General features: G+C 42.4%; 1 protein-coding gene across 1 annotated transcript in view; it reads left to right on the forward strand.

Annotated features, from left to right (window-relative positions):
• LOC145354559 (broad substrate specificity ATP-binding cassette transporter ABCG2-like) overlaps window positions 1-13,683 on the forward strand; it is a 101,001-nt gene that overhangs the window by 56,302 nt on the left and 31,016 nt on the right. Inside the window, exons 8-11 of the mRNA XM_080206023.1 lie at window positions 3,365-3,484; window positions 4,688-4,950; window positions 5,062-5,144; window positions 9,839-9,928. Coding sequence (XP_080062149.1) covers window positions 3,365-3,484; window positions 4,688-4,950; window positions 5,062-5,144; window positions 9,839-9,928 — 556 coding nt within the window. The remainder of the gene's footprint in view (window positions 1-3,364; window positions 3,485-4,687; window positions 4,951-5,061; window positions 5,145-9,838; window positions 9,929-13,683) is intronic.

Genomic DNA, 13,683 nt, shown 5'->3' on the forward strand with positions numbered 1-13,683 from the left:
GGGATTTGGGCCGTATGGTTGTGTCCTCCACTCTCACTCAGATTTGAGCCCAGGTGCTAATGTGCAGTCACAAACAAGTAGGAATCAAACTTGCATTACACCTGGGCGGCATCATAATGTATACCATCTAGCAAGTCGTCATCACCCTCCTGTCTAGACTAGTAATTTGCTAACATGGCCAACACATGGCCATCACCCTGGTGAGATGTCAATGGGAACCACAGTGGGAAGTTTGGACAAGAGGTGGTGGTTTGAGGTTTCCACGGGGAGTGCTTAATGGGTGGGGATTGAGGCTGGTTGATCCCATGCCTCCTGTTTGGAGAACTTTTACCTTGATGAGGGCCTCCTTCGCTATCCTACCCTGCTGAAACCTTGCCACAATCCTCCGGCTCATCCTCGGTCTCTTCCTCCACATCGTCCTTGGCCACCTCCCTCCGACTCCGACGACGACGACAATGACGACTACTACTCCTACCAATCCTCCACGTTGTCTCCCTCCTACTCCTCCAAGAAGTCTCACTGCTGTTGCACCATGTTGTGGAGTACACTGCAGGGCACGATAATGCGGGAGACCCTCACGGGGTAGTACTGGAGGGCACTGCCAGAGCGGTCCAGACAGTAGAACCACATCTTTAGGAGCCCGATGCACCACTCAATGATGGACTGGGTGGCAGCGTGGGCCTCACTGTGGCGGGTCCCTGCCTCTGTCAGTTAGCCCTTGTCCCCCACAAGCTATCCCGACAGCCTGGATGATTTCCACGGAGGCTGGGATATCGCATTTTGGGCACGATGCGCTTCACGGCAGTAATAAATGGCACCAATCTGACTTTTAGCATCGCACACTATTTTCCATAAATCTGATTGCGACATCGGGAAGAGCCTGGGAACATCTCACTTGGAAATCCCATTATGGCCTCTCATGAGAGTTAGTGACAATGGTAGGATTTGCTCCCATGGCGAATGGGCTCTAAGAATCTTGCCCTTTTGTTTCAGGAACACATAGCCCTCAATTAACCCTTGGTTGCTGACATCTGTCCACTAGCTGAGAATAGCAAGAGAGTGCAGTGAGACCAATTCTACTGCAAAACCTCGTAAAGAGCATAAAAAAGCTGAATCAATAAAAATTCCATTGTCTAGATTCGTTTGGGGGAATGCTGTGAAACAGCCTTGCAACACTATCCAAATTTATTGGATTCTGTTGCATGTTCTTACTTTTGTAGCTTGGATAGGCATCACCAAGTAACAGGGACCTGGTGGAAGCAGTTAGAACATATAGAACTGTACAGCACAGTACAGCCCCTTTGGCCCTCAATGTTGTGCCAAGCTTTGTCCGAAACCAAGATCAAGCTATCCCACTCCCTATCATTCTGGTTAACCATTCTTGCCAACATACCAAGCCAAAAAGAAAAACCAACAAATTTGCCAACATCTCTTCAGCAGGAAAATGTTTGTGAAATCCAGTGGAAAAAAAATATAAATCACTTCATTTAAAACATTGAAACCCCAAATGGATCAACTTCTGGGACTGATACGTCAATTCCATATAGAACCTTTCCACAATTACCTTCCGCCACTGTGAATAGATTTAGTTTTTTCACAGTAGGAAAGGATAACATCACAAGTCACCAACAGCAAAACCTCTTGCAACTTTAGCAATTCAGTGTGCTTCTAAAACGATCTACCTTTCACTGCCTCCTCCTCCAGATGACTATTGAACTTTATCTAGTAAAGAGTGCCCCTTTTAAGTCCATTCTAACAAGAGAAAGAAGAAAGCTGATAGCCAGCCATTTTTGAGAGGTTTTTCTGGAATGGAGTTGCTCATTACCTAGATCCACAGGTGCTGCTTGTACTTGCAGATTGCCTGAGTGCTCACATTCACGTTCAGAATACACTGCCTGAGCAGAAACATCAAAAATGATTGGTCATTTGGTGACATGTCCTTCATCTTCATCACTGTTTTCTACTTTTCTACATCTTTTGTTATCTGAAAATTTGTCAGTGCTGCATATACATAGGGAAAGCAGACTGAACCTTGGGGGAATGATAGACAAGGATGACTTTATGGGTAAGGCTGATAGATATTGAAGCACACAAAGGAGGAGAACGTACTAAATGGGATCGGGGCTTGGAAGATGCGATTTTATATTGAGTATCACACTGACACCGACAGCAGTTTGGATGGTTCTATAATGAAAAGCAAGATATAAAAGCTTCAGAATTGGATGCGGTAGCTTCAATCAAAAGGAAAAGCAAGGACAGTGTATGACAGGTGATTGTTCCAGAATCATCAACCACACCATCAAAGTGGAATGTTCCACCCAGTATATCAATATAATGGTTCACAATAAAACCATGGAAGGCAAGGGTCTGATCCATGAATGAACTGATAATCTGCAGGTGAGTTTAGATATAGACAGTAACTTGATCTGTTTGCAGGATCCAAGACAATGATAGCAGCACTGGTGGGAGGTTAGCCAGCCTACCCCACAGCAGACGTAGTGGTCTACCGGTGCATGAGAGGAGATGAGCATTTGAGATTATAGAATCCCTACAGGGCAGAAAGAGACCATTCGGTCCATTGAGTCTGTACCGACAGCAATCCACTCAGACTCTATCTTTGTAGTCCCACCCGTATTTTCCCTGAGGTGGTACAGTGGCACAGTGGTTAGCACTGCTACCTCACAGCGCCAGGGTCCCAGGTTCGATTCCCGGTTTGGGTCACTGAGTGTGTAGGATTCCTCCAGGTGCTCTGGTTTCCTCCCACAGTCTGAAAGACGTGTTGGTTAGGTGCATTGACCTGAACATGTGGTGGAGTGTGGTGACTAGGCGAATTTCACAGTAACTTCATTGCAGTGTTAATATAAGCCTTACTTGTGACTAATAAATAAACTTTACTTTGCTAATCTCCCTGGCACTAAGGGGCAATTTAGCATGGCCAATTATCCTAACTCCACACAGACAGTGACCCAAGACTGGAATTGAACCTGGCTCCCTGGCACTGTGAGGCAACAGGGCTAACCGCTGTGCCTCCTTGTGCCCCTGAAGTGGATATGTAGCAAGTTACCCCATGGGTCATTTGGAGAAACCAAAAGAGGCAAGCAAGGTAATAGAGGGTGCATTCAAAGAAATCCAAGTTTGAGGCAGAGAAATATTGATGATTGGGATTGGAGAGAGAACAAGGTACCAAGGAGCATAGAACCCAAAAGACCCTCCCCCGCCCCAAGGAGCATAGAATAGAATGTGGCAGAGTAGGAAATGGGAGATGAAAATTTGAGAGAAAATGTAATGAATTTCATTCAAATAGTACTTGACAAAGTAATGAAAATCCAGAATATAAATATTGGTGTTGTATCCTTTGTTTTAGGCTATGAATGTGAGACTTTTAACAACCCAGCAGATTTCTTTTTAGATGTGATTACTGGAGACTTTAGTCCAGTTGTCACTAATGATAAAGGAAATCAACAGCATGCAGTAGAAAGCTCAGGTATGTTAATATTTCAGCCATTTAAATTAATTACACCTCCTAAAACTAAAGGTTTTGGATGCATTTTTAATTGACAGAAAAATACAAAATGTTGATCTATACCTTCTGAGCTGTGGGACAGTGTACCTGGGGATCAAAGATGCGCATGGGAATCCCTGCCTCCCTGCCCCACCATCCCCCAATCCTCGCCCCAGAAGCTCCTGGGTGAGGATTGCATAACAAGTGCCCAAGAAGTGTTCACACTTCCTATGGGCAAGTGCCCTGCGCTGGGAACCAGCTAATATTCTTATTTAAATCACAGACTTCGGATGGTCGTGGCTATCATACAATAATAGTTACCCAGAAAATATTAGAAGGATTAAAGCCATTCCTGTTTCCTGGGTAATTATTGTACTCACCTCTCCCAACCCTCCACCCCCGGCCCCCCAGGGAACCTCTAGCTACCGTGTCCCCACCCACCAAACCTCTGACTCCCCTGGATCCCCTGACTCCCCCAGATCCCCAAAAGCCTCCCATTCCCCCAACTGCAAACCACCCTTGACTGCAGAATCCTGCCTGACACTCCCCCTCCTCCCACTGACTACTTACTCCCCGAGACCAGCCAAACACTTCTCCTATTGGACTCTTAGTTCTAGTCTCCCGTCCAAGAGGAAGCATTTCCCGGTATCCACCCTATCAAGTTTTGTCAGGATCATAACTTTCACATTTTCATTCTTTTAAACTCCAGTGGGCATAGGCTCAACTTGCTCTGTTTTGGTCTTGGGCTTCAGAAAACTTTCCCCAATCACCAGCATCTGTCCAACTTTCCAGTTTGAAAAGTACCTCAAAGTCAAGTCACCCTCCCTAATCATTCCACAAACATATGATACCTGTTTTGTTGTGAAGTACTTGAAGATGCTCCTTTGTGTTAAAAGTACTGTGTAATTGCAAGTTCCCATTAAACAATGATTATTAACACCAAAACAAAACACTGGAATGCAGGAAAACAGAAATAAAATAGAAAATGCTGGAAAAACACAACAGGCAACATCGGAAAACCAGTTAACGTTTCAGGTCTGTAACCTTAGCTCTGTTTTTCTCTCCACAAATGCTTGCGGATTATTTCCAGCATTTTCTATCATTAGTACTAATTGATACTAGGCTTGTATTAATAAAAATACAGGAATATGCTTATAGGTTTGTCTCAATGCTTGTTCTTTGCAGAAAGTCTAACCACAAATTATGTGGGTGTGGAACAAGAAAAAACTTTTTCAGAGAAGCTGGCTGAAGCCTATGTGAAATCAAGCCAATATCAAGAGATTGTGGAAATGCTTAAGAAGATAAAAAGAAACGGGGGTATTAGGGAAATGAAAGAAATACAAATGCAGTCAATTACATATACAACAAGCTTCTTTCATCAACTTTTCTGGGTTAGTAACCGGATATTTAAGAATTTTATCCGAAACCCCCACTCATCTTTTGCTGAGGTGAGAGGAATTGAAAGCAAACTAATTAAATACTATTTTAAATATATATGTGAATTTTGTACATATATTTTTCTGAAATTATTTTACATTGCTCCTGTAATCTCGATGCAGGTTGTTTTAAATAGCCTTCTGGCATTGTTTCTTGGTGCAATCTATTTTGGAGTAAAACTTGATTCAAGTGGAATACAAAACAGGTACATAGATAAAGTCATTGTGAAGAGGAAATTGTTAACTTCTTGCAGTTCGTCATTTTGTTTGTCTTATGAGAATGCCATCTTGTCCATGATGACGCCTGAAGCTGGTGAGGCTAGAAAATCCCACCTATGATCCCTAAGTTTGTAGGGTTAGTGAACCTAATTTATGCCTGATTAGTGCATATTGGTGCAACTGGAAAACATGGCATTTGCCTACTATTTGCATGGGTGGCTACATAGCTTACATTACGTGCACCCTTGCATCCAGATTTTTTTTGTTTTCCATTGTTGGCCTTTATTGGCCTAGACTTCCACTGTCTGGATACCTATGATGGAGTTTGGTATAGTTCATCTCCCTCAGCATGTGGTACTTAGAGTGAAGGAACTTGCCATAAGGAATCCCTTCCATTGGGAACTGATGTCACTAGCTTTGTCTGAGCAGGATCTTGCAGGGACAATTGGACAGTGTAACCTGTTCCCTACTGCTTTCTAATGAATTTAGCCAGCATGATGTTATGGCAGGAGTTTAGTAGAATCCTAAGGAGGCTTGAGCCCTATGGTTTCATTCATACATCCATTCAATTGATGGCACAGTAGCACAGTTGTTGACATTGCTGACTCACAGCTCCAGGGACCCGGCTTAGGTCAGTGTCTGTGTGGAGTTTGTGTATTCTCCCCATGTCTGCGTGAGTTTCCTTCGGGTGCTCTGGTTTCATCCCACAGTCCAAAGATGTGCAGGTTAGGTGAATTGGCCGTGCCAAATTCTCCCTCAGTGTACCTGAACAGGCGCAGTAGTGTGGCGACTAGGGGATTTTCACAGTAACTTCATTGCAGTGAGAATGTAAGTCTACTTGTGACTAATAAATAAACTTTTCCCTCTATCCATTTATAATATACAGAAAATCTTTAATCTGCATGTACTTTCCAATGGCTTTGGCAATTATTTATTCTGGTGCCCATATTTATAATGGAAACCAGCTTTGTAAATGTTTTACACCCTTCTGCTACTATCAGCTTTGCAACACCAAAGGTAAGCAGCTGTAATTGCTATGAATGTTTATTTTAGCAGTTTCCATTCTAAAATCTTTTACCTTGGAAATACAAAAAAAAATATTTCTGGCTTCTAACTCCATTTCAGCAGAACTTGAGCATAGAGACTGTAGAGGAATGTAGGGTTGGAAGCAGTTACAAAAATAGGGAGGCATACAGCTACAAAGGGATTTGAAGGCAAGGATGAGGTTTTTAAATCAAGGTTGTGCTAGAACAGGAGCCATTGTAGGCCATTAAACACATTACCTGATTTGGTTTAAGTTAGGGAATGGACAATAAAAATTTGGGTGAGTCTAAGTTTATGCAGGGTGGAAGCAGGGAGGCCATCCAGGAGAGAATTGAAATAGTCAAGTCTGGAAGAACAATGGCACAGAGGATTTTACAGAAGTAGAAACTTGGCAGATGGAATATAATGTTGGAAAATGTGAACTTACGCACTTTGGTAAATGGAGGAAGACTGCAGAAAGCTGCAGCCTGGCACGACTGGGGGTTCTTGTACATAAATCATAGAGTTATAGATATTTACAGCATGGAAACGGGCCCTTTCTTGTCCATGCCGCCCTTTTTTTCAACCCTGAAATTAGTCCTAATTGCCCGCATTTGGTCCCTATCCCTCTATACCCATCTTACCCATGTAACTGTCTAAATGCTTTTTAAAAGACAAAATTGCACCCACCTCTACTACTACCTCTCGCAGCTTGTCCAGACACTCAGCACCCTCACTGTGAAACAAGTGCCTCTCTGGAACCTTATATATCTCTCCTCTCTTACCTTAAACCTATGCCCTCTAGTTTTAGACTCCTCTACCTTTGGGAAAAGATATTGACTATCTAGCTGATCTATGCCACTCATTATTTTAAAGACCTCTGTAAGATCATCCCTCAGCCTTCTATGCTCCAGAGAAGAAAGTCCCAGTCTATCTAGCCTCTCCTTATAACTCAAACCATCAAGTCCCGATAGCATCCTAGTAAATCTTTTCTGCACACCTTTTCTAGTTTAATAATATCCTTTTTATAAGAGGGTGACCAGAACTGTACACAGTATTCCTTAAATACTCTGGGATGAAGATTATCAGGACCTGGAGATTTACGCACCTTCAATTCCACCAGTTTCCCCAAAATCATTTCTGTACTAATACTAATTTCTTTCAACTCCTCACTAAAACATTTTTCTCTCAGCACTTCTGGTACATTATTCATGTCTTCCTTTGTGAAGACTGAAGCAAAGTCCAAATTTGACTGTAAGGGGCCTACATTCGTTTTTGTCAAAAAGTTTTACAGTCAGTTTTTATGTTCCCTGCTAGCTTACTTTCATACTCCATTTTTTCCTTCTTAATCAATCCCTTGGTCCTCCTTTGCTGAATTTTAAATTCCTTCCAGTCCTCAGGCCTATTGCTTTTTCTTGTCAAGGTGTATGCTTCTTCCTTGATTCTGATACTGTCTCTGATTTCCCTTGTAAACTATGTTTGGCCACAATTCCCTTACCACTCTTGTACCAAGCAGGAATAAACAACTTCTGGAGTTCACCTATTCATTCTTTAAATGCTTGCCATTGCCTATCCACTGTCTTCCCTGAAGCCTCCTTGCATCATTCTTTACAGTATTCATCCCAACCCATTTGGGAGTCATCAGCAAATTTAGAAACATTACAACTGATCCCCACATCCAAATCGTTTACGTAGGACCACACTGGTATCGTGTTGAGAATGACTTGTTTATTTCTCTAGCTCTAACCAATTTTCAATCCATAGTAGAATATTTCTCCCATTCCTACCATTCTAGTTTTAGTTACTAGCTTTCTGTGTGGGACCTTATCAAAAGCCTTCTGAAAATCCAAATATACCACATCCGCAAAAAATTCCAAAAAGTTTAGGAAACATGATTTCTCTTTCGTAAATCCATGTTGACCCTGTCCAATTTTACCATTCTTTTCTATATGTCGAGTTATCACATCCTTTATAACAGATTCTAACATTTTCCCTTCTATGATGTCAGACTATCAGGTCTGCAGTTCTCTCTCTTCCTCCCTTCTTAAATAGTGGAATTACATTTGCTATTTTCTGGTCTTCAGAGAACTTTCCAGAATCTATAGCATTTTGAAAGACAACCATCAATGTAACCATTATCTTCCACATCTTTCAACACTCTGTGATGAAGCTCATCTGGTCCAGGGAATTCATCAACTTCAATCCAGTTCAAGTAGTGCCTCTTTACTAATACTACTTCCTTTTAGTTCCTCAGTTTCACAAGTCTCTTGGTTGCCTGGTATTTCTGGGAGATTTTCTGTATCTTCGTCCCTGAAGACTAATGCAAAGTAACTGTTTACTTTCTCCACCTTTTCTCTGTGCTCCCTTATAAATTCTCCTGTCTTCACCTGTAATAGAGCCACACTTAGCCCTGCTAATCTTTTCATTTTCACATATCTAAAGAATCTTGTATCTGTCTTTATGTTCCTCACTAGCTTGCATTCATATTCCCTTTTCTACTTCTTAATCAGTTTCTTAATCAGGTATTCCTTTGCTGGACTAAATGCTCCCAAAAGTGCTCCCAAAAGCTTATCACTTGTTGATTTTGTCGTAAGCCACTTGCTTTGATTCAATGCAATGAACCATGGTTGATTTACCTTTCCTTTAGAGTGGTTTGTAACTTTGAGGAATGTGTGGAGTGGCACGGTGGCACAATGGTTAGTACTGCTGCCTCACACAGCATTACGGACACATGTTCAATTCCTGGCTTGGGTGACTATCTGTGTGGACTTTGCACCTTCTCCCATGTCTGTATGCGTTTCCTCCAGATGCTCCAATTTCCTCCCATAGTCCAAAAGACGTGCTAGCTAGGTGCGTTGGTCATGCTAAATTCTCCCTGAGTGTACCTGAACAGGCACTGGAGTGTGGCGACTAGGAGATTTTCACAGTAACTTCATTGCAATGTTAATGTAAGCCTGCTTGTGACACAAATAAATAAAATAAAGTATATTTGTTGTGGACTGTAGTGTTTCTTTAAATACTAACCATTGTCTATCCTCAAACCTTTCAATATATTTTCCCAATCCACTATAGCTAACTTGCCCCTCATAGCTTCATGATTTCGTTTTTCAGATTTAAGAGTCTAGTTTCAGAATAAACTATATCACAGAAACTGAATGTGAAATTTTTCTATCACATTATGGTCATTCTTTTCCAAAGGCTTCTTTACCGTAAAGTTATTGATGGATTCTTTCTTATTACGCTAAATCAAAGATAGTCCAATCCCTCACTGGTTCCTCAATGTAAAACCCTGGGGTTTGCAGAGGATGCTTGCATTGAAACGGAGATTGAGGTTGCACAGTCATTACAATAACAATCATGGGAATGAGGGGGTTGACCAGTTTTTTGGCCTAGCCACTCAATTTCTAGTAGGTGTAATATGCTATTAACCCCTGAGCCCCCACCTGAAAGTTGAGGCAATCCCCCTTTTCTTACTTAATGTCCAACTAATAGGAATCTTTCAAGGTATTTACTAGGACAAAAGTAAATGTTGTAAATACCAGGAAAGGGGAATAGAAAATATTTCCCAATAAATATTCCCAGCCGAAAACATGCATTTGTTAGGTTTATTACAGATTTTCAATGAAGTTGACTGATTTTTGTACTTCTTATATTGTAGGGTTGGTTCTTTCCATTTCCTTACTACCTATGAGTGCTTTAGCACTGTGTCAGCTGTTACATTATTCATCCAAGATCGGAAAATCTTCATGTAAGTACGCAGCTCCTGCTCATCAAACATAATTGGCTATTTGTTATGAAATTTTTTTAATTGCCTGATGACAGACATTGCATCGTGTTTCTGCAGAATAATCTGTTCATTTATGTCTATTCATCTGCTTTGGAAAAGACACTTAAACTTGGTCAGTACCGTTTCAGTTTGCATTAGATGTTCTAGGACAGTGATTTTCAAACGTTTTCAGACTGATTCAAACATGTTAAACATGGACTGAGCTCTTTGACTGGGCCCCACCATCTCAGCCTCTTTTGGATGATGGTACTGATAACTTTAACCAAAGGTTTTTAAAGCCTATGTTATTATCTTTCCTTCTATGTCTTGGATAAAATGTTAATCTGAGAATTACTCTGCCTTTTCACATTTCAAAAAGTGCCAAGTGATCTGAAGAAAGGAAGGTCTCTCACTACCCTGGCCGACTTATCTCCTTCAACCATTACCACCAGATACAGAAGAACTGGCATTACTTGTAATGCCAGTTATTTCTTGGTGTGTTGAATCAGAGCCTTATACTGTGCAAGTCAGCTAACCACATTTGCCTATGTGTATGGATAGTGACAGAAGATTAAGAATTATGAAGCACTTTTTGATAATTTTTAAAAATTTATTTACAAGATGTGGGCATCGCTGGCTAGGCCAGCATTTATTTCCCAACCCTAATTGCCCTTGAGATGGTGGTGATGAGCTGTCTTCTCGAGCTACTGCAGTCCATATTATGTAGATTCACCACGGTACTGTTAGGAAGGAAGTTTCAGGATTGTAACAATGACAATGAAGAGGCAGCATTATAGTTCCAAGTCAGGATGGTGTATGGCTTAGAGGGGAACTTGCAGGTGGTGGTGTATTAAAGACATTGTTTGTATATTGAGTAGAGGATGAAACTGGAGCCAGTCTTTTACTTAACATAGGTTTATTCACAAGAGAATAGTCTCCCCTTTTCCTTTCCTACATTGGTAACTAATTGTTATATACCTGAAATAATTCCCTAATCTTTCCCCGATTTAATGACAGCTGCTTTGTTCCATCAGAGCATGATTCCAATATTAACAGGTACTCCCATGCATTTACTGCCTTCATCCTTCTAGATGTTAGAATCCGTCATCAAGGAGGAAATAGAACATAGAACATTACAGCGCAGAACAGGCCCTTCGGCCCACGATGTTGCGCTGACCAGTTAAAAAACAATGACCCTCTAACCTAAACCAATCCCCTTTCATCCATAGCGAGGCATCTTGAGGGGAACTGCTTGACAGAGCAGACACAGCACGGTTTCGTTAAAGGGAAGTCGTGTCTGACAAATTTACTGGAGTTCTATGAGGATGTGTCTAGGGCGGTGGATAGAGGAGAGCCGGTGGATGTGGTCTTTCTTGATTTTCAGAAGGCGTTTGACAAGGTACCTCACAAAAGGTTATTGCAGAAGGTCAGGGGGCATGGAGTTGGGGGTAGGGTGTTAGCGTGGATAGAGGACTGGTTGTCAAATAGGAGGCAGAGAGTGGGGGTCAATGGGTGCTAATCGGATTGGCGGATGGTGACTAGTGGAGTGCCCCAGGGGTCGGTGCTGGGGCCTCAGCTATTTACCATTTATATAGATGATCTGGAGGAGGGAACCGAGTGTAGGGTGTCGAAATTTGCTGATGACACCAAAATTGGTGGAAAGGCAAATTGTGCGGAGGGTGGGGAGAGTCTACAGAAGGATCTAGATAGGCTGAGCGAATGGGCCAGGAAATGGCAAATGGAATTTAATGTTGGCAAGTGCGAGGTGGTCCACTTTGGTAGGAATAATGGTAGGAAGGATTATTACTTACGTGGAGAAAAACTGCAGCAGGCGACGGTGCAGAGGGACCTCGGGGTCCTTGTGCATGAGTCGCAAAAACCCAGCTTGCAGGTCCAGCAGGTGGTCAGGAAGGCGAATGGGATGCTGGCCTTCATCGCGAGGGGGATTGAATATAAAAGTAGGGAGGTCTTGCTGCGGCTGTATAGGGCATTGGTGAGGCCGCAGCTGGAGTACTGTGTGCAGTTTTGGGCGCTGTACTTACGCAAGGATATTTTGGCCTTGGAGGGAGTGCAGAGGAGGTTTACTGGGCTGATGCCGGAGTTGAGGGGGTTGAGCTATGAGGAGAGGCTGAATAGATTAGGCTTGTACTCGTTAGAGTTTAGAAGAATGAGGGGAGATCTCATTGAGACGTATAAGATGATGAATGGGATGGATAGGATAGAGGTGGAGAGACTCTTCCCGGTCATAAAGGATAGTAGGACTAGGGGGCACAGCCTCAAGATAAAGGGGGGGCGGTTTAGAACAGAGTTGAGGAGGAACTTCTTCACTCAAAGGGTGGTGAATCTCCGGAATTCTCTGCCCGTTGAAGTGGTGGAGGCTGCCTCGCTAAATATTTTTAAGGCGCGGGTTGATGGGTTTTTGATGAGAGAGGGGATTAAGGGTTATGGGGAGAGGGCGGGAATGTGGAACTGAGCCGCGACAGATCAGCCATGATCTTATTGAATGGTGGGGCAGGCTCGAGGGGCTAGTTGGCCTACTCCTGCTCCTATTTCTTATGTTCTTATGTTCTTATGGTAGAGGTTATGGGATTGGAAGGTGCTGTTGAAACAGCCATGGCGAATTCCTGCAACATATCTTGTAGTTGGCAAACACTGCTGCCACTATGCATTAGTGGTGGAAGGAATGAAGGATTAAAGTAACAAATAGGATGCCAATCAAGTGGGCTGCTTTGTCCTGAATGGTATCATTAAATGGTGTTGGACTTGTAATCATTGAGGCAAATGGAGCTTATTCCATCACATTGCCGACTTGTGCTTTGTAAATGGTGGACAGGCCTTGAGGAGTCAGAAGATGAGTTGCTCCCTGCAGAATTCCCAGATTCTGACCTGCTACTATAGCAACAGTATTTATATAGCTGGTCCAATTTAGTTTCTGGTTAATGCCATTAACCAAGATGTTGATAGTCAGGGATCGTACAATGGTAATGCCATTGAATGTCAAGGTAAGATGATTGAATTATCTCATGTTGGAGATGGCCAATGCCTAGCACTTCTATGGCACTTAAGAGCCCAAACCTTAATGATATCCATACAAACATATGAATTAGAAGCAGGAGTAGGCTCAAATCAGCCCTTTGAGTCCACTCTGCCATTCAATGAGATCATGGCTTATGCAATTGTAACCTCAGCTCTGTTTTCCTACTTACCCCGATAGCCTTTCACCCCTTGCTTATCAAGAATTTAGCTATCACTGCCTTAAAAATATTCAGACTCTGCTTTCACTGCCTTTTGAGGAAGAGAGTTTCAAAGACTCAACTCCCTGAGATAAAAAAAAATTCTCCTTATCTCTGTCCTAACCAGCCTCCCATCCATTGACTCTGTCTACACTTCCTGCTGCCTTGGAAAAGCAGCCAACATAATAAAGGACCTCATACACCCCGGACATACTCTCTTCCGCTTTCTTCCGTCGGGAAAAAGATACAAAAGTCTGAAGATACGTACCAACCGATTCGAGTGCAACTTCTTCCCTGCTGCCATTAGACTTTTGAAGTTGACCTTATTAAGTTGACTTTTCTCTACACCTTAGCTATGTCTGTAACATTACATTCTGCCCTTTCTCCTTTCCTTCAAGGAAATGCTTTGACTGTGTAGCATGCAAGAAACAATGCTTTTCACTGTATTCTAATACATGTGACAATAATGAATCAGATCAAAAATGTGTGGCCCCTTATTTTTAA

The sequence above is a fragment of the Carcharhinus amblyrhynchos genome, chromosome 17 (genome assembly GCF_965287045.1).
Source record: "Carcharhinus amblyrhynchos chromosome 17, sCarAmb.v2.hapA, whole genome shotgun sequence".
NCBI lineage: Eukaryota > Metazoa > Chordata > Chondrichthyes > Carcharhiniformes > Carcharhinidae > Carcharhinus > Carcharhinus amblyrhynchos.